The sequence below is a fragment of the Ornithodoros turicata genome, chromosome 9, assembly GCF_037126465.1.
Source record: "Ornithodoros turicata isolate Travis chromosome 9, ASM3712646v1, whole genome shotgun sequence".
Lineage (NCBI taxonomy): Eukaryota > Metazoa > Arthropoda > Arachnida > Ixodida > Argasidae > Ornithodoros > Ornithodoros turicata.
The window spans coordinates 23,361,015-23,381,127 of record NC_088209.1 but is presented as its reverse complement, the minus strand read 5'-3'; the positions used below and the strand labels follow the sequence as shown (position 1 = coordinate 23,381,127).

Below are 20,113 nucleotides of genomic sequence, written 5' to 3'. Positions count from 1 at the left end.
TCTGGCGACCGTTCAATGTTTTCTTTCTTTTTTCTTTTTTGCGCGTGAACTGCGCCCGCATTGCATGCAATATGGCAAAAGTAGGATATTTCAGATAATAGGTCGTCAGACAGTCAGTCAGGGGCGGGTTCATTCTCGAAACGCGTAGTGGGGGAGGGGAGGGGGGGAAATTCAATGTTTACCTCCTCGTCGATTAAAACTCCCCACTCATCACCATTCAAATAAAGCTGTTGTTCCCCCCTCCCTGGATCCGCCGTAGTCATCATCGTTTTCACTCTCAGAACTACGTTGTCCTTCAGATCGCATCTCGTGCACGGGTAATTCGTCGACGCGTGTTTGAGTGGCAACGCGCAAATGACTGTCAATTCACAGTTTGGAAGGCACTGTACTTCGCAACGAGGTTTTGCATCGGAACAAAATCCGTCGAACGCGTGCGTGCAACTTTCAAGTCGAGCAATCTGCCTTTCCTAATCAAAACGCGTCCCAAAACCGCAGACGCCATCGTATGTAGCAGACGGCCAACTCGACTATGTCTCCCTTCGTACCTTCCCCCAACATTGAGGAATCAATGCATGGACGCAACCTGTAAACATGCGGGAAGATCGGGCTCACGTAATCACGAGTGTTACTGGTTGTGATAGCCGAGTCCGTTTATTACGATCTTCGATATAACGGTAACTCTGATATTACGACCAAATTGCAGGGCACGCTTGAACGTTGAGGCTACTCCTCAGTGCTGTACTCCGTAGCTTTGCCAGTGCTAAAAGAAAGTGAAGCGTCGAGGGCAGTACCGTCTGCAAAGAGCACTACCGAAGCTACGGCGTACAGCAAGGAATAGCCTCAACGTTCAAGCGTGCCCTGCAATTTGATCGTAATATCAGAATTACCGTTATATCGAAGATCGTAATAAACGGACTCGGTTATCACAATCAGTAACACTCGTGATTACGTGGGCCCGACCTTCTCGCATGTTTACAACTCGCGTCCGTGCATTGATTCCTCAATGTTGGCGAAAGGAACAAAAGGAGACAAAGTTGAGTTGGTTTACTCCTTTCTGAGCCTTTTCAAGTTGACTCCTGACAGAGTACCAAATGCAACTGTTGTGCCGACACCAGGCCATGTCGGCGCGACGAGGCCTTTCTCGCTTTGGGGCTCGAGGCATGGGCAATACAGTCTGAAAGAGTGTGGTGGAATAGACCTATTGTCACGACAAGCCATATAATGAGGGAATTATGCGTGTAACGAAGCGTATCATTCCCCAACCTCCACACTGATGCAGGTGCAGACCTGGGCATACTCAGAGGGAGGGCAAGGGGGCCATGCCCCACCCCCTGGAGCCTCAAGGTCACTTGTAAAAATTGTGCATTCTTTACTCATTGGTCGTCGTGATTCCTCTCAGACGTCATAATAATATGAACACCTGAAAACCCGCGCAGTCCGCAGCGTCCACCTCCAGGAAAAGGATTTTGCCCCCCACCTGGAAGCATTTTGCCCCCTTGAAAAAAACTCTGGGAACACCCATGGATGCAAACCATATCAAGCAATATCAATGTATTCCTCATGAAAGCCTGTTTTCTCATACATGTGCATCTGAACATTGCTCCCTAAGTTTCTCATACAGGACATCATTTTCGTAGGCCATTCAAACGGGTCTGGCACGGTGCAGATCCATTAGGCACCAGGGATATGGAGAACTACTGCGACGCCTGGCACTCGATTACGCCGGCCCGGTACGGCCTGGCAGGGTCCCTATTGGGCCAGGCTAGGCTTCTGGGGCAGGAAAGACACTCGTGTGCCAGCCTCTTCATCGTGCTGTGTGTAGAAGCCACAAGTCAACAGGAGTATGACCAGGACAACAACCAGAGGCGCAGGAAGCGTGCAGCACGAAGTTTCCATCCATTTTCAAACAGCACAAGCAGCAGGCACGCCGAACCCAGTTTCTCCATTACAGATTTGCATTGACAAGTACGAAGAGGAAAGGGTGCACACTTCTTTTCCTACCAGGACTTTAAGCCATCCTTCAACCATATAATCTGTCACAGCCTTATTTCTCTACACTTTACTTTTTACCCATCGTGCGACGTTCGTTACATGATAAAAACAACACACGACATCTAGCACCACTTCCTGGCAACAACTGCATCAAAACATCTAGTATTATTTTTTTTATGGGTGATTGTTTCAGCTCAAGGGACGGCCATCGGGACATCATCATCAATTTTTTTCTGAGAAAATATGTGTTGAAGTGCAAGGGTGCTGGCGAGCTGGTACATTGTAAAATGACGAAAAACCTGAGACGAGGAGCAAAAAGGAACACATGCAACACGTTCTGAGAGAGATGTTCTCTGAGAATGTGTTGTATTCCTTATTTTGCTCCTTGTCTCAGGTTTTTCGTCCTTTTAAAATATGTGTTGTAGCCCAACACCAGCTGAGAATTGAGCAGCAAATATTTTGCCTCTGATTGCGTTAGCACTTGAGAAAAAAAAGAAAAAAAAATCGAAGAGAAAGTAACCCTGCTGTTGAGTGGCCTTGACATTTTCCACACAGTGATTTTAAGCGTTTGTTTCTAGTCAGCAAGTTTGTGCAGAGCTCTGAATTTTTTCTCCCAAGATGTCACCTATGGTGACCTCCAACATTGACAAACACACAAGTGTGGAACACACTTTCTTATGTTTATTTAAAAATTTGCAAGCACATGTTTATTGCCCCAGTGGAAACAGCATAACCAACCATGTTTCGTTATGGGATCTCACACTTTCAAGGACCTGAGAGCTTAATACCCATGCAGGGACCCCACTTCGGTGAGCTCTGATTTCTGTTGCGCATGAACAACAAAAATCATGACGCGTATACACGAACATCATGGATGGGGCTACACAACTGCAAAAAGTGAGCAAAATTTAGGGCTTTTCAGGAACATGAGTTCGAAAGATATAATTTTCGACATGCTACGGATATTTGACATCTCTGTTGCAAAAGCAGGCTGCATTTAGGTATAAAAACTCAGTATCAGAATGTATAGTTCTCCCTCTACACAGAACACATTTCTTGTTTTGCTAACTTCTACAGTGGAGAGGAGACGAATGCGAGTGAATTCCGTTGTGAATGCTAAGTCTGTGAATTTTAAAATAAACATCGAGAATACGTTCAAAGCTTCCATGCATCTATACTTAGAGGAGCCACTGTATCTGACATCTTGGGAGAAAAGACTTCATAGCACAGCACGCACCTGCTGCCAAGAAATAAGAGCTTAGTAAAGCCTAAAAAAAGTAAAGTAAAGCTTAGAAAATTCATTCCAGCTTCTGGATGGCAGGGTGACTTTCTTTCTCGAGTACGTACTACGATTGCCAGAGGAGAAATATCTGCCTCCATTCTCAGGTAGTGCTACTACAACGTATTTCCCCCCCTCCAGAAAAAGTGAGCGATGATGTCCCCCGTTGACTGAGTTGAGATGGAGTCACTCCATGTAATTCTTCCTTTTCTCAAATTCTTCTGGTTGAGATGCATGCAGGATTATGTGTCAAGGATACTAGTAGACAAATATCTCACTATTTCTCTAATTACGAGACACTTTTAAGCACTGAAGGATGAGCTGCTACACTGAACATATTAACTTTAGTGTTCGCCAAACCAAGCTATGTCCATTTGATTCTAACTTGCACCTGTGACTCAGTGGCCCATTTAGTTGATGAGATTATGAGTAGAGCCTGAAGTTTTAGGGTTTTACCCGATTCTTCCCCAAATTTGCACTCCGAATTGAAGGTTGCCTCTTTAGGGTGAAACCCTACCCCCATTTTTACCAGGCAAATTGCCCTCTCTGGGATGTCTGTAGGTATGCACCATCTTACTTGTTTGGCAGAAAAATGTAGTTGCATCACCGTTTGTACCAAACCGCTACAGTTAGTTTGAATAACTGAGCCCGATTTCTCCCCGATTTTAGCGTAATGGAAGTTTTTTTCACCCGAATTTGCATAAATTTAGTGCACATGTTTATTTACCCGATTTTTACCCCCCAAATTTAGAAAAAAATATTTCCCGAAAACTTCAGGCTCTAATTATGGGTATAAGATGACATACTTGTACAGCTGCTCAACAAGAATGACAACAGGCCTCAGGTAACACAATGTGCTGAAAGTCTTAGTGCATAAGGGGTGGCTGGTAGGTGCCTTAACCGTGCAGCGCCTCAATGCACTGCACTGGGCAAGCACAAGAAACAACCTCGAACCACCTTTCCACCCATATGCAATCACGCTTCCAGTAAATTGTTCAGCTTGAGTGAACAACTTCAGAAATAACTCGCGTTCATTTCAATGCAATGAGACCATCTGGAACAACACGTTCGGCTAATGTTCCTATCATCCAGTTCCATGCCCAGTGCGCTGCTATTTTCTACGCAGTATTTGCCACTGTTTTGTATGAATGTTGAACGAGCGAATGCAGTAGTGCATTATTTATTGTCAGCCCTTCCTATGCATTGATCCATGGTGATGCTGTGGTTCTGTGCCAAATTATATCTCAGCGTATTATATCCCTCGTGATGTGAGAAACTTTCTTTGTGTCTCACCCCCATAGCACTAGTCCTGCGCTCCATGAGATAAAATCGTACCAGCTTGCTGTTACCTAAGCAAGACCAAAATGAGTACGATATCAGCAGCCATGCTGCGGTTACATAAACTTATCTCACAGAGGAGTTACCGCTTCCATTTTTATTGCCACCCATATTTGTAACTCAGCATGTATCATTTCACAGTCGTCAAGCTCATATCAAAGCTCAATCAACTGCAAAATGTGAAGCTTGGTGGGCATAGCGACAGCTGCTGAACAAAATGTATTTGATGTATGCCCACACGTATATCAAGATTTAGCATATCATGCTCATGATTTGGCAAGAGCTTTGATGGTCCGTGTTCGTCTAGAACCACTGCACTGACGCAAATGCTTCTTCTTTAGGTGTAACGTTTCCTCAGAGCAATAACGTGAGTATCAGCACCACGGGCACTTCAATGTGTTGTAGCATGGGGGTGTTTGTTCATGTTCGAAATGCGTGAATCAACAACAACTGTAATGTGCAATAAAGTTTCGTTTTCATCTACACCAGACGTGTACAAGCGACTCGTAACACGATACCTATACTGCGATTATGCATAATGTTTACCAACCCTCACCCTCTCAAAAAAGATGCTGGTAAATTTTAATTCCCACGCCATCAACCCCGTGTTCAGACAGCATTATGAGAATCAAAGTGAACGTGCTAATACCATAAAATTGCCAAGAGCAATTTCCGTTTATACATACTTCAGGAAAGATAACATGATGCATGAATAGAGCCTGAAGTTTTGGGAAATATTTTTTTCTAAATTCGGGGGGTAAATAAATATGTCCACTAAACTCATGCGAATTCGGGTGAAAAAGCTTTCAGTATGCTAAATTCAAGGAGAAATCGGGCTCAGTTGTCCAAACTAAGTGTAGTGGTTTGGTGCAAACGGTGATGGAACTGCATTTGCTGCCAAATAAGTAAGTTTGTGCATTCCTACAGAGATCCCAGTGAGGGCAATTTGCCGTGTAAAAATCGGGTTTCACCCTAAAGCGGCAACCTTCAATTCGGGGTGCAAATTCGAGGGAGAATCGGGTAAAACCCTAAAACTTCAGGCTCTATGCATGAAATACCAATTTCGGTGCACTATATGGAGAGCTGAGTTCCAAAATGAGGTAAGTCCCTTTTCACAAAAACTAAGATAGGTGGCTAAAAAATGCCCCAAGAGGCTCTGCTAGCATTTCAGATGGCTAGACAGCCCCAAAGAGACCAATGTCCACACGAAATTAGGCACAAAAAACAATGTCTGTGGGAAAATGGGCCAAGTCAGGTGCCCGCAGATCACACTTTTTCATCAGGAAGTTGCTGTACCTTTGTACTCACCGTAATACTGTACCACAGAGCTAGCCTTCCACGATGCACCGATTTGGCATTGAACAAAGCTCTAGTCCCTCACCACACACCAAAGACAACGGGCAAGTGTCAGTCCTGGAGGGAAAATGTAACAATTAAATGAGAACTGCTTCTTTAAATGTGGGCACTAAGTGCGAACAAATTGTTGCATCGTTCGTAATTTATGAGCAAAAGTAACCACAATGCATACCCGCATGCATTATAATTTTGTGCACTCGATATAGCGGGTTGCGTTTCCTCTACGTCAGACCTGGGCGCTATCGGGTGGGGGCTGCAACGTATTATCGTTGCTTCCATCAACCGCGACTGCGGGGACACAACAGGCTGTCCAACATTTGCGCAGCCGCAGCCATTTCACCGATGGTGGCAGTTTCGGCCATCTCACCAGTAGCGTCACATTTTGGGAACACGTTCCAGAACAGCAGTCCCACATTGTGGCTTACGCCCTGCACCTGGTTTTGTGCTCACCAGAAAACCTGTGAAAAGGCACTTGGCACGTACGAGGAGCATGTGCAGGTATTTCCTCTGTTTGAAGAGTGCTATCGGAGGAGACGAAATTATCGTACGAGACTGGACTGGCGATAGGACGACAGCACGTGTTCTCGAGAAACGCGGACACAACGAAACACGCGATCTGCCGCGACTTCCAGCCATGGGTGGTCATGCTGCGAAACACATGTTATGGGCAGTCTAATCCTTCGGGAATGGGTTAGCGCAGCTTTTATAGGAAAACGAGAGAAGAAAAGCCCGATACCCTAATTTTCCGGGAGATTGGGGGGCGCGTTCGTACAATCGGGAGACTGAACGAAATTTGGGAGTCTCCCGGATAATCCGGGAGAGTTGGAAGGTATGACAATGTATGTTTCACTTCTCCTCCTCGAAAAGCCAGACAGCCCTCGGACTGGTCTCCTCAAACCATCTCCCGCTATGATTGAACCAATAGTTTGCAGAGACCAATGAGAGCGCGCTTCACATTGTTGACCCCCTGGAGAAAGAAAGGGAAAGCAAAATTGCTCATTCTTTAGCCCATAAATTGTGAACAATGCAACGGATGGCTCCCGTTCCTTTTGGGTTGACGTCCGTGTAATGGCATCTTTTATTCCACGAGGATTGATTGATTGATTGATTTTATGTCTATTGGCGCAACAATAACGGAGGTCATTCGATGAGGAGCACTCTTTGCACTTTTGTGACCTACAACAAAATAAAAGCGTGTGGCCAAGATCGTTACCTCCAAAATGCACAGCACGAAATGTCCGGAATGCATGATAGTCTGCTGCAGCTCAATTTCAAAGCTTCGTCCTCGACTGTCCAGAGATGTAGCCTTTGGTCGACTCCCGTTGACAGCATCCAGTGGGGATTCATGATTTTAACACCTATTTAGGATGGAATAATATTCTTAAGAATTGAAATAAGTAATATACCATGCATCACTCTACAACTTGAAAAGCTCTCCTCACCTGTAATTTGAGCGCAATGAGCCGACTCGATAACATACTCCCGAAATTTGGTAACTTTATCTTTCCTCACAGCAATGGATGTAATGGCCAATCTGGTATCGTCACCTCCAGAGAGAACTAGCAACTCATCACCTGCAATAGAATTGCAATATTGTTAAGCTACGACACAATGTGTAATGTGCCAGAGATATCTACTATCCATACACCGTTTTTGTCCGTTAAAATGTTCCTTTTATAACCTTCCTTTGATAAACACAGTTCCATCTTGCAAAGGTGAAGTGGGCTGAATAAGGGTCTGGTATCTGACATCAGAATGCAGTCGACGTTACAGGGGGATGGTTAAAGGGGCACTAAAATGCAAAAACAACTTGCTCTCAAATGAAGGTCCGTGTTTCAGTTAGTATAATTAGAGCCCGAACTTTTCAGGAAATATTTTTTTCTAAATTCGGGGGGGTAAAAATCAGGTAAATAAACATGTGCACTAAATCCATGCGAATTCGGGTGAGAAAACTCCCGGTATGCTAAATTCGGAGAGAAATCGGGCTCAGTTACTCGAACTAGCTATAATGGTTTGGTACAAACAGTGAGGTAACTGCATTTGCTGCCAAACAAGTAAGTTAATGCATTCCTACAGACATCCCAGTGAGGGGAATCTGCTGGGTAAAAATCGGGTTTCACTTTAAAGGGTGAACCTTCAATTCGGGGTGCAAATTCGGGGAAGAATCGGGTAAACCCCTAAAACTTCAGGCTCTAAGTATAATGCGAGCAAAATTTGTTCACACAGCGCTACCGTTTAGAAGAAAAACGGAATGAAAACAGAGCCATCTTTGGCGGCAACCAATGGGATCCCCAGGAGGCAGATTGGTGGCATCCAATGAGACAGCGGGAGAAGCGCGCGCATACCTATCGTGCGTGTGTGGATTTGGAACGGGTCCGAACGTAGTTTTCCGTATATGCGCGGCATGATGCACACACTGCTGCATTTTTCAATACCGATTCACTGAATTGTAGCCCACAACAGTTCTCGCAAACGTTCCACTGACAAAATTTATCTCCACGTCCTTCGGACAGTGACGCCAGTGCGCTTCGTACACTACGTTTTTCACCGGGACTGCTCCATGACGTGGCACGCGCAGCAGGGACTAAAAACACCGATGCACGGGCTGAAACAACGTTCACTGCTTAGTGCCGAAGCGAGAAAGAGTCCGGCATAATTTCGATTGCAGCTCCGTAACGGAATCGAAGTTCTGAATTATGATAACAAGTACGAAATTAACACAGCGTGTAATGTAATTTGAAGTGAACTTGTTTTTGCATTTTAGTGCCCCTTTAAGGGCCCGGTTTTTCTGCTGCCGCGATATCGAATTAGGTGGTGCAGGAAAGGGTGTCATGAGCTGTAGGTGCACCAAACCAGCACCAAACCTGATCTTCACTCAAGATTCGTAGTTCCGCGAAATTCCATATAAAACCCCAGATGCTGCGATACATCTTAGACTTTGTGCAATTTTGTGGAACTGTAGAAAGGTCTGGGCCTTAAGGATGGTCTACAACATTCCACACTAATTCGAGGGTCATAGCCATATACAGACCACATACAGACAAACAGGGAGCTTTATAAACATGTGCATGGAGCCACCCCCACCCCCACCACCACCCCCCACCACCCAAAAAAGCTAGAGGAATAAGAAGGGACTGTCATCACTCCAGACTACACTCCAAGACAACATAAGAGCTACAATCACAGAGGTGTATCTCCACCAGCAGATAATGTAGTACCTTGTTGTACCTTGTTTGGACGCCAGTGCATCCAAAGCGTTGATGCCAGACTGGTGTATTTTCAACGAATCCAGGAAATGGCATTCCAGGGTGCTAGACAAGGCGAAGAACCGCAGGACTCCATCATTTCCTGCAGTCAGGAGAAGGGAGCCTCCTCCGTTCAGAGTAGTCCTGAGGCATCGTAGCAAACAATGTTCCCCTGCGGCTATGCTTTTAATTATTTCGAGGGAGAAAGAGCCTGCAGTGTACTTGAATATCCTGAAGAAGAGAAGTGCATACATTCAACATTGCAGCAGGAATTTTTTATTCACGCAAACAGCAGTCGGGGACAGAGCTGAGAACGAACTTATATTTTAATGCGTAAAAATTATTATGAAAAAATAAAAATAAAAATATGTATTTTTGGGCTCCCAAACAAATGCTGCAAGTGCACTGCATGTAGATGCAAAGGTAATTTTCAGTTGTTTACATATTTTACTGGTAATGTGCATTATTGTTAAAATTGTTTTCAATTCCATTTCGTATTTATGACCCTGCGGTGAGCATCACGATTCGCAGTTCCAATTACGTGTTCTCGCCTTAGCAGTAACAGGCGGTCTCCAAAGCTGGTTATTGCATGCTTAGAATCCTACATTTTGGCCAACGATTCAGGTGAGTTCACAGTGTCCAAAATAAAAGTCTGCATGCTGTATCTCAGTAGGTTTCTTGCTCACCTGAGGAAGGTGTCTGAGCCTGCAGTTGCTATGCAAAAATGACAACATGAAATTTCCCAGACGGCAACATCCATGTACCGTGCCAGAGGATCTTCTGCACTGCCCTGATGCTTTTTTCGTTGTTTGTCCGCTGACCACAACAGGTGATTTGCCAGCTCTCTTGTTTCTGCCTCACCTGTTATGTAAAATTATGCCCAATAGTTTTACTCTTTTCCCCAAAAATACCTCACACTTATTATAATCATAGCATAATTGCTTAGTCATATACATAATCTAATATCATCAATCATAATATTTCTTATGATGCAATTCTCAAAGTTCTATTCACAAAGTGGTCTGCAGAAAAAGTAAAAAATTGTCATCTTGCCTATAAACGCAAAAGTATCTGTGTACTCCAAAATACTATGATTCTGAGGTTTCTATGTCATACGTTTTTAATATATAGCACATGTAACTCACACTGCTTCGAAGCCGATACAGACCACAGGATCAGCTGAGCCTTGCCTCCTGCAGATGCCAACAACACAGAGCTAGAGGGCCAGCCAGATACCTTGGTCCACGCCATAGCCCTCACGGAAGATATGTGGCCATAGAGCTGGCATAGTGTTTGGACGTTGCACTGTTTTCCATCTACTGTACCGCAGGTTAAGACGTTAATTGTTATGTTGTTAACCTTGCTATACATGGATGCACTACTTTGAGACAACATGTAAAGCCACAGGATACAATGAAGTAGAGATATCGTAACGACGTTGCCTTCTCCGGCCATGGCAATAAAGCTGTTTGTTCCTGCAAACAGAACATATTTTCTGCACAATATTCCTCCGCACATATAAGAGTGGGAATCTGTTAGACTGTACCTCCCCCTTTCTCTTCCTCCACGTAGAGAATGCATGCAGCACATATCTTCTTTTTATGGACTGCAGCCTGAAAGTATGAAGTGTGATTCCTGAATTTGTTATTAGTGCATACCATGGATACCATGCACACTCTTAACTGGGTGTTGTGCATTGTCTAGTGAAAGGACAATCCCATATTGGAATAGATCTCTGGCTAAAACATGGCCCCTTTTAGTGTGCCAGAACTAGTTCTTCCAGTCTCACCTTCAAGCATGACTTGTCAAGTGCATTGGACAAATCGCAACGGTGAACGAGTATATCCCGTTTCTTGAGGCATGTAAACACTGCTTCGCCACAGCTCCCCAAAATGAAGTGCCAGGGGCGATGGCCTCCTCCACAGCTCACTTTCATGACCGCTCTGTCCTGCTTTGTGCTCCACAGCACGAAATCTGTCTAAATCGAGGAATTCCAACTATATATTTCCTTTTCAGCATGCACCACTGCCGTCACCTGCCAGAGATACAGAATGCGACCCTCACTGTGTGGTATCCGGCAATCAGCAAGTCGTCCTTGTAAAGGTACAGCCTTCCAATCCACTCCAACTCCACAGACCACTGGTGACATGCATGGGGAAACAAAGAGGGCATGTGAGTCATGCAAGAAACACATCCCGCAATCGGGCTAACCCAAAATGTACAGAGCAGTTGCAAGCCATCCTCCGAAGAGGCTGCGAACAGGAGTACCCGCCCATCCCTCCCCGAGGAAAGGACACCGGCTGAAGTGGCGAGGACGTGCGTTACACCATCACGTCCATGAACCCCGGGAAAACGGTCTTTCTCCTGCGCAAGACAAAGCAACGCTGTTTTTAGAAAAAACGAGTCTGCTTTTGTAAAGGTCAAGAACAAAATCTAGAATGAGAGGCATAGATTCAGACAGAGAGATGCTATTTTAGAAATTCTGCTTCCAGTCCGCGGGAACAGCGTGTTGAGAAAGCGTGGAGCACCTGTGGTTGATGCCACGTGCCAGACTCCTGGTGGCAGTGGAACACGTTGATGCTGCCGCCACGGTCCCCTGCAACTAATAGCTCGGTTGACGGCAGGTACACGGCCGACGTCACCCATCGCTGCTTGCTCATGGGAAGAACACAATTCGTACAGATAACCAGCTCGTACGTGGAGTTTGTCCTGCGTAACCTTGACATAACCTAAAGTTGTTGGTACATGAACAAAGCGTGCACATAAAAATGTGTTACGCCGCTACAAATACGTGCATGTCGCAGTCCCAACTAAGTGTCTCACCATTGCCCCATTGGGTCCACAGGAGAGGATTGTGTGGGGATCTCGAGCGATCCACTCGATACTGTGGACCTTGCCAGTGTGGATGACTGTTTCTGCACACACGTTTAGCACCGTACTCCCTGTGGCGGAATTTTTTAAAATTCATTTACAGGTTTTCCTTTTTTTGCCGTCAGGCATTATAATAGGGGAGAACCAACACAAAATAAGATGACTAAAACACGTGCGTAATCAATTACATGTAAACAGCATCATTCTTGTTGCAAGTCGTTAAAGAATACTATGCGTCAAACGACGACTAACAGGTAACCAGCACGATCACTACACTACAACACAACATGCACCACAAGCAACTGAGAACTGAGACATTGCAGCAGAACTTTACATTTTGAAGAGATTTTCATTGTTTTCTATTGACACAGTGGCAGAGGGCAGTTTGTTTCAGTGACTGATTGTTTTTGGAAAAAATCAGTATTAAATAAATCGATTCTTGCATATATTTCTTTTATTTTCATAGCGTGGTCGGAGTAAGAAAGATAGGTGTGTGGATGGTAAAAGATAACGGTTTTCATTTATACCAGTCATATTATGGAAGATGCTTGAAAGGAATTTGAGAAATTTATAAAAATGCATGCATTAAGAAAAAAATGATTCTTCCTAAAAGGAGGTAAAGAGTGCGGGCAAACTGATAACGATGCATACTAGAGGAAACCGAGAGGCACAGAACACGGAAGAACCCTTCCTCAACCCTTTCCTTATTCCTTTTTCCCCCTTTCATTGATTTTTGAACACATAACTTGGTTGACTGTTAAATAAACTTTGCTATGTCTGAGGGTTTGTTTTGTTTTGTTTTGTCTGTCGTTCCATGTTCTTGGTTTCCTCTAGTATACGATTACACTTTTTCCCTCACATCTCCGGTGTGCAGTAAAATGTTTTTTTGTTTTTGCAGTCAAAAGATATATATCAAGCGACACACATTTTGTGACAAGTGGCGCCCTCACAGCGCCAGAAATCTCGAATGTGTGACCTATGTTGTTTCTTCATATTCGCAGGCAGTTCAGTACCGCAGCTCTTTAGCAAACGACCTGCAATGTGTCCAGGGCTGTCAGAGATCAAAATAAAATATGACTTGCCCTCAACACTTAGGATGAGGATGTTTCCATCCATGGTCCCTACTGCCACATACTTCTCACAGGGTGACACCGAGAGTACGCTGTACGATAAGCTTTGGCCACGATGAATGACTTCCACATATTCGCTTTCGTCTAGCTTCTTACTGTACAGGCCTCTACAGTAAAAAAAAAAAAATCTGCATAAGGACCACAGGCTGTCGTAATTGCAGCAATGGCTAACGGATGGAATAAAAAAGAACATGACTGTACCCTTCGCTAGTAGCAATTAGCAGAAGCACTCTGCCGTCTGTACGCAGCAGGGTCAAGTTTTTCGGGAAGTCCTGCGTTTCCTGTATACCCAACGTGCTGCAGTTAAAGCCGAGATTACAGGGGTTTCCTGTTCACCACGACAAAGGGCCTTACCTGATAGTCCCTCAGTAATGTAGTCTGTGCGGCATGGCTTGTAATATCTGGTAGGTGCCACAAACATAGTGCTGATCCACTGCTTCCTGTAAGCTAGAACCAGAAGTCAGCTCAGTGCATACGTACACTCATTACAGGCATCCCATTTCAGCATGTGTATACATGTACCTACCGCCAAAGATTGTTCTTCATTCACGGCCAAGCACCAAATGCTGCCTTCCTGAAGCAAATGCAGGATAAAGGCAGCTTTATATATATATATATATATATATATATATATATATATATATGTATGTGTTACATGCATAGGGATCTTTGCATGAAGTAGCACTCACTTTGTTTTATACTGTCTTGTCAGAAGCTTTTGGGTTTACAAATGCAGTTTCTTAACTACGTATTGAAATACGTTCGATTTCAAAAAGAAATCACTCTAACTCGAGATTTAAATGTGGAATTCCATGCTTGGTTCAGAGTTCAAATTGAATATTACAATGATTTTCTTCGGTATTAAAAAATCTGAAACCAAGCCCTAAGATCCAGAATCTTTCAGACTCTTACCCCCGGTGATGCCATTCGATAGAGAAGGCTTCCAGTTTTACTCCAGACACAGAAGTAGGAATCCTATAATAAGTAATTCACAATTATGGAGGGTTCTTGCGATTGCAAGCTAATAGTCGGCAAAAGTACCATGCAAGAACTTACTTCTCCCACGCTCACATGACAACTGTCAAGGCAGGCCGCCCTCCAAACACGAGAGGAGTGTCCGAATAAGGTGTGAATGCAATTAAAGCTCCCCCGCCTCCATTCAGCCAAACTTAAGTCCGACCCCGCAGTAGTTTCTGGTCCGAGGAACTTGTACACTCGCATGGAGCGGTCGTCCGATGTAGAGCATAGCAAGCGCAGGTTCACATTGTAGGCAACGGAAAAGATTACACCCTGTAATGAACAGGTGTAGCACCGGTGCTCGTTACTGAAAGTCTGTGCTGAAGAAGTTGCGGAGAGCAAAACTTGCTGAACACTGGAGCTGTAGAACGTTTGTTTATGTGTGTATCATCAATGAGTCAAATGGTTGTTTGACAGGAGTAGAAGAGGGCTTTTTGGAGGTGCTTTTTGAAGGAAGGAAGAAGGAAGAAAGGAAGTGTGAGTGTGAGTGTGAGTGTGAGTGTGAGTGTGTGTGTGTGTGTGTGTGTGTGTGTGTGTGTGTGTGTGTGTGTGTGTGTGTGTGTGTTTCTTCCTTGTCATAGGTATTGTCCTCTTCGGAGACAAATGGTTTTGTTAGCAAAGCAATCTATAGGTTATATACATATGTATCAGAAAGCATTGACTATTAATATAGGACAGATTTTTTTTAGTTACCCAGCCAACTGTATTAAGAAGGTTGTTTGCTGTACTAACTTTTCCCAATATGTTCCCATACTATTGTTGCTATGCTTTAAAGGACAAACTAAAATGCAAAAACTTGCGGTATGAAAGGTGCGGTTACTTTTACAGTAATGCGAAAGGAACAGGATTCATCAGCATCATTTGTAATTTATGCGCAAAGAAAACTGCCGGTTTGCACCTTCCTTTCTACTCTCCTTCTCAAGCAGCGCGAGGAAAAATTTTTGCCACCTCTTCAAATTACGTGTTCAGCATAAAAAAATTATGATATGGCATTCCTGACAATAATGGGAGTAACATGCTTAATCTGCAATAACTGGACATCAACAAACTGATATACAAACATACACACACAAAAAGATGGGGTTGCAGGATTTTCCACTTCTTGACGAAAAGCTAACCAAACTTGACAACATATTCTTTTCTTTGCATACCTGATGCCCAGTAAGTCTATGCAGTACAGAGGCTTGCGACGGTGCCCACAATACGACTTCTTGGAACACCGTGCCCACAGCGGCCACCAATGTGTCCCACGTGGATCCAATCAGAGATGCACAGTAACTTATTTGAGTCAAGGAGAGCACAATTAACACTAATGCATATTTTATTTACCCCCATCACTTCAACAATCTGTGTACAACAACAACAACAAACTTATTTGAATGACGATGAATGGGGAGTTTCATCACCAGGGGCGATAATCTATATTGGTGATAAATACATCGCACACTTATGAGCTTCATGACTTCAGTCAGAAGAGGACATCAGCAATCTCACTTACTGGGGTGACCCTATGACCCCCTTCGCTGTTCCACCTCCATGCTCACCATGTGTTAACTACCGGACCACTCCCATTCTGAAGCTGAGGGTGGATGGCGCTGCTCTCTGCATGGCCTTGCCACACAACCCTCATCAAGAGTCGAATGTACATAAGAGTCGTTCCCTTAGAACTAAACAAGGTGCCTAGCAAACCAATCAAAGAGTGTTCTCTTGCGAAGCAGGGAATGTCTCACATCGCCGACCTACTTAACACCAGAAAAAAATGAAATAACAAATAAAGAAGACCTTCGTGCTTTCGTAAAACAAAGGTTCACCCATTCCCATTTAACGAGGAATTGTTTGTTCACTACGTGTTAGGATCTCTGCCTACTCTTCTATGGACCAGCTACACATTATGCTTCGATGTGAAACACACAAATGAGTGGCCAACTGGTGCTCCGTTGGAAAATGTAATTCCTTCACGCAAATGTAGCGAAGGAAGCCTTTACTGCAACCATGATTGCTCTGAAAACACTTCGACTAATTTTGGATGCAAACTTCCAGCTGGCATCTGTACCTGGATATTCTTTTTGGTACATTTCCGACCAGCATAAACACACACACATACACACATTTTTAGCCCATTTCAGGCTTGAATATAGGACGAAGGATACAGGATGCAACGATCACTACCCTGCTCGTCGTACAGTATTTCTGTCCTCGCAGGATGCCACAGTAGCACGCGGTTGTGTCCGAGGCACACTGAGAGCTCACCGCCGCACATCCATCGGACGTCCCAGATCCAGTCGCCCAAGTGGACGGGAGACGGAAATTGAGAATGAAATCTAAAAGTCCGGAGGTAACAAACTGAGTTACGTAACTTCTCCGGAATACAGAAATGAGGCCGCAAACTCCACTTACTCGAGTTGCCCACTACAGGAGACTTCTATTTGAACGATGGTAATATACTTGCTACCAAAGATGGCACATTGTACTTTGGAGTGGTTCAGTTCAGCTGGAAAACGAGTTTCACATTAATAGCTCAATAATATAGCAAACGGATGAAGATCGCGGTGTTCCATACCTGCCAACCTGACGAGCTCAAAATTCGGGAGACTGCCCGCAGCGCGACTTGGGGGAGGGGGACGCATGAATTTTGTGCGCTTGACATAGCACTGGCACTATTGCGATTCTTCTACGTCGTAAGCGCCACTGGAGGAGACGAAACTATCGTACGAGACTGGATTGACGATAGGACGATAGAGCAATAGCACGTCTTCTCGAGAAGCACGAACACAATGAAAAGCACGACATGCCGCGACCTCCAGCCACGAATGGTCATGCCACAAAACGCGTGTTACAGGCTGTCTAATTCTTCATGAGTGTGTTGGCGCAGCTTTTAAAGGAAAATGAGAGAAGAAAAGCCCAAGGCCCCAATTTTCCGGAAGACTGGAAGGCGCATCCGAACAATCGGAAGTGAGAAGAAAATTCAGGAAGCCTCCCGGATAATCCGGGAGAGTTGGCAGGTATGGTGTTCCCCAAAAAGGTACCCACACTTCTGAGGCAGCCGAGAAAAGGCAATGGGCTTTACGCGGTGACGTATCAAGCATTTAAAAGCCTCCCAACTCCTGTATAGATTATGTATTAATAGCATGCAGTGCTGTCTCATGCTCAGGCTGATGGAACATCGAGGCAAATTTCAAATTGCCTCCAAATTAGAGCACATCCACATGAAGGTCTTTTGTTGCATTGCCGACGAATATGTTAGTTAATTGCACCACTTTAAACTTGATAAACCTGGCAGAATAATATGACAGATATAACACATGCAAGTCTTGATATGAAAGAGATGTTGTACATGCGAGGCTGCTTTCTATAACCATCATTACAACAAGGTCAAAATGTTTTAGCATGTTTTTTTTCTGTGTGTGGTAAATTTTTCTGTAATGCCGTGTACTAACTGTAAAGCTTTACCTGTTAATATGTCAAAAGGACAATGAAGAATAGTTCCGTAAGTATTAAAGGTAAAACAAATAAGGTGCATCTGTTACACTAACCAAAATGCTAAATCAGCGGTAGAATAAATACCATTGCAGAGCAAACTGTATCAAAGAACTTGGAAGCTCCACATGTATAGAAGGTACAGCAAAGAGTGTAGGTCCTATGAAATGTGCAATGTGTGTTTTAATGTGTTTAAAGAACTGATGCTGATTCAGATTTTCTGGTATGTGGCACCTCATTTTACCTTAAAATAAAAAAGGTGAATACCACATTTTCTTTTTGATAAGACAGCAGAAATGCAGTAAATCACTAAAAGAATGAACTAAAGGATGAAGCACACAATTTTTTTTTTACAGATAAGTGCCCCATAGCACATTGACTATAAATTAACAGCAGTTCATGCAGTCATTAATTTGAAGCAAAGCTCAAAATAGGCTACTGATGGTACATACTTTGGATTTGTTGTGTTTCGGGTAGGCTTTCTATTGCATTTACTTTGTTATTAAATGTTATTTGCAACATTATTTCGATACAGATACTGTACATGCCATATCTGACCTGGCCTTATGCCATGAACACGGCAGGTTGGAAATGTTGTGTAACGTCCGACTTGATCCAGGGATTCGATGGAGTAAGCAGATAACTCATTCCCTTCACCTACGAAGTACAAAACACAACAGTTATAACTGATCTATCATAAGTGGTGCTATCCTTATGTCCAATATTTATACTAAACTACACGAGGACTGAGCAAAACATACCCATAAATATTTTTAGAAAAAAAAGGAAAACAGTCAGAAAAGGGAGTTGTCCTGGTGACTAAAAACTTGCACAGCACACCAGCAAAAAAACAGCACCGGGCGAAGTGTGTGATTTCCGAAGGGGACTACCTAAACAGTGATTGAAGTTTCAAATTTGGAAGCATTCTGCTTTTCTAAATATAAATTTGTCATGGATATGTTATGATCAGTAGTCGTGGTGAAGCACTTCATCGCGTTGCATTATGCATTACAGTAGAAGGGTCCCTCAGTAGTGTAAGTACTACAAACAATTACAACTGTATATAAGTGTTTGCAGCCCCACCCCCCATTTCTGTACCTTTAAGGAAGTCTTGCTTGGCACTATTTCATTAGCTTCTGTTTAATGTGGTTCGAAAGCTTTAAAAACAACATAGAGTGGTAGACACAACTGACCTTCAAAAAGGAAAAATTGCTGACCCTCACTTAGTAAAGTAAGCTACATATTTGCTCAATGCATTAGAAGGAACGGTTCTAACAACTATAATGTCTTCCATAAAATTCTGAAAAACATAGACTGAGAAAAGAAACAACTGTGCATGCACAGTAAAAGTTGGAAACATGAACTAACAAGGATTTTGTTGACGCAAAACTTCTGCCCAACACAAAATTTGTTCGCATATTGGGCCACATTCTTGCAAATGTCACCCTGATGGGAAGGCATCACGTTGTACGCCACCCTCTCAAACGTTGCGTTGGTCGATGAGGTAGCTTCGCCAGCTGATGAGGTAGCTGGCAGTTACCGTGGTACAGGGAGCATCCCAATGAAGGCTACTTAGGGATGTGCACATGTTTTCTGCGGTGGGTAGTTCTCTTGGACTACCCAAATCCCAGAGCAGAGAGAGGGATTGCACACCCCTCCCTCTCCTGTATCACCATAGTCTTCTAGTTCCTCTTTCATCCCTCCTTCTCCCAGTTCCCTTTGTGCACTGAGCCCAGAGCAGGTTGACCGTACCTACCCCCAAACATTATTCCCCTTCCACCCCTCAAACACTGCCTGCTTGCACAATGCTGGCAATGGCCCAATAAGGCCAAAACATCTGTCCAGTGCAGGTATGGTGACATTTGAGTTCTTAAAAGGAATTTTATATTTGGGGGAAAGGTGTATTCCACAGGACGTGTGACACACATATCTACTGGCATTTTTGCTTCCTTTGGCCATTTCTAGAAAAATCTTTTGCTGCTTCTCATGAGAGTACAATAATGAATACCAATTGTCAATTTTACCACGCACTAGAATTCGAAAAGGAGGAAAGCAACAGAAACAGAGTTCAGCAGCCACGTAAGAAATACTCATGTCATACCCAGTAATACATAAGAACCACAGAATGATGCAGCAGTGATGTGCGTTTTGCGCAAAAGCGAGTGCATATCAGAGCACTATGAAGTTATAACTTTTTAAAAGAACGGACATCAACAAGTCACGGAGAGCCAGTACCACCTAACCAAACCAACGACTGTCAGCAAAACACTGTTGACATGCACGCGAAGCAGCACATGGATTTCAAACTGCATACAGAAATAAACAGAAATGGCGCTTAGACAAGGCACACTAACGCTACCCTCGATCGGTGCAGCGACCAAGCGGCCGTGCTCCGACCAAAAATGTAG

At 43.9% G+C, this 20,113-nt stretch overlaps 2 protein-coding genes across 4 annotated transcripts in view; one reads left to right on the top strand and one right to left on the bottom strand.

Moving 5' to 3' along the window:
• Nucleotides 1–5,094, top strand: part of LOC135368392 (collagen alpha-1(VIII) chain-like) — a 51,664-nt gene extending 46,570 nt beyond the window's left edge. For all 3 annotated transcript variants that reach the window (XM_064601610.1, XM_064601611.1, XM_064601609.1), the window contains one exon: nucleotides 1,638–5,094. In XM_064601610.1, the coding sequence (XP_064457680.1) occupies nucleotides 1,638–1,962 (325 nt within the window). In that variant the 3' untranslated portion in view covers nucleotides 1,963–5,094. The remainder of the gene's footprint in view (nucleotides 1–1,637) is intronic.
• LOC135369436 (tRNA (34-2'-O)-methyltransferase regulator WDR6-like) lies at nucleotides 1,537–20,061 on the bottom strand. The gene is made up of 25 exons (XM_064603025.1): nucleotides 19,807–20,061; nucleotides 18,264–18,362; nucleotides 16,626–16,719; nucleotides 16,379–16,549; nucleotides 15,380–15,506; nucleotides 14,268–14,501; nucleotides 14,124–14,186; nucleotides 13,738–13,785; nucleotides 13,566–13,658; nucleotides 13,413–13,492; nucleotides 12,997–13,318; nucleotides 12,034–12,168; nucleotides 11,739–11,939; nucleotides 11,422–11,574; nucleotides 11,275–11,349; nucleotides 11,000–11,188; nucleotides 10,757–10,823; nucleotides 10,623–10,685; nucleotides 10,356–10,529; nucleotides 9,897–10,071; nucleotides 9,194–9,441; nucleotides 7,408–7,539; nucleotides 7,179–7,323; nucleotides 5,918–6,022; nucleotides 1,537–1,812 (listed from the first exon to the last, which is right to left on the bottom strand). Exons 1-24 carry the CDS (start codon nucleotides 19,871–19,873, stop codon nucleotides 5,938–5,940), a joined length of 3,240 nt encoding a protein of 1,079 aa, XP_064459095.1. The 5' UTR covers nucleotides 19,874–20,061; the 3' UTR covers nucleotides 1,537–1,812; nucleotides 5,918–5,937.
• Between the last annotated feature and the right edge of the window lie 52 nt (nucleotides 20,062–20,113).

Excerpts from the sequence above, each read along its gene's own strand:
- LOC135369436 (XM_064603025.1), bottom strand. The coding sequence starts at position 19,873 with ATGCACTCGCTTTTGCGCAAAACGCACATCACTGCTGCATCATTCTGT. Across the intron at positions 10,686-10,756 it reads GGAGGAAGAGAAAGGGGGAG|GAACAAACAGCTTTATTGCC; the intron begins GTACAGTCTAAC and ends TTCTGTTTGCAG. Across the intron at positions 7,540-9,193 it reads TGCACTGGCGTCCAAACAAG|GTGATGAGTTGCTAGTTCTC; the intron begins GTACAACAAGGT and ends ATTCTATTGCAG.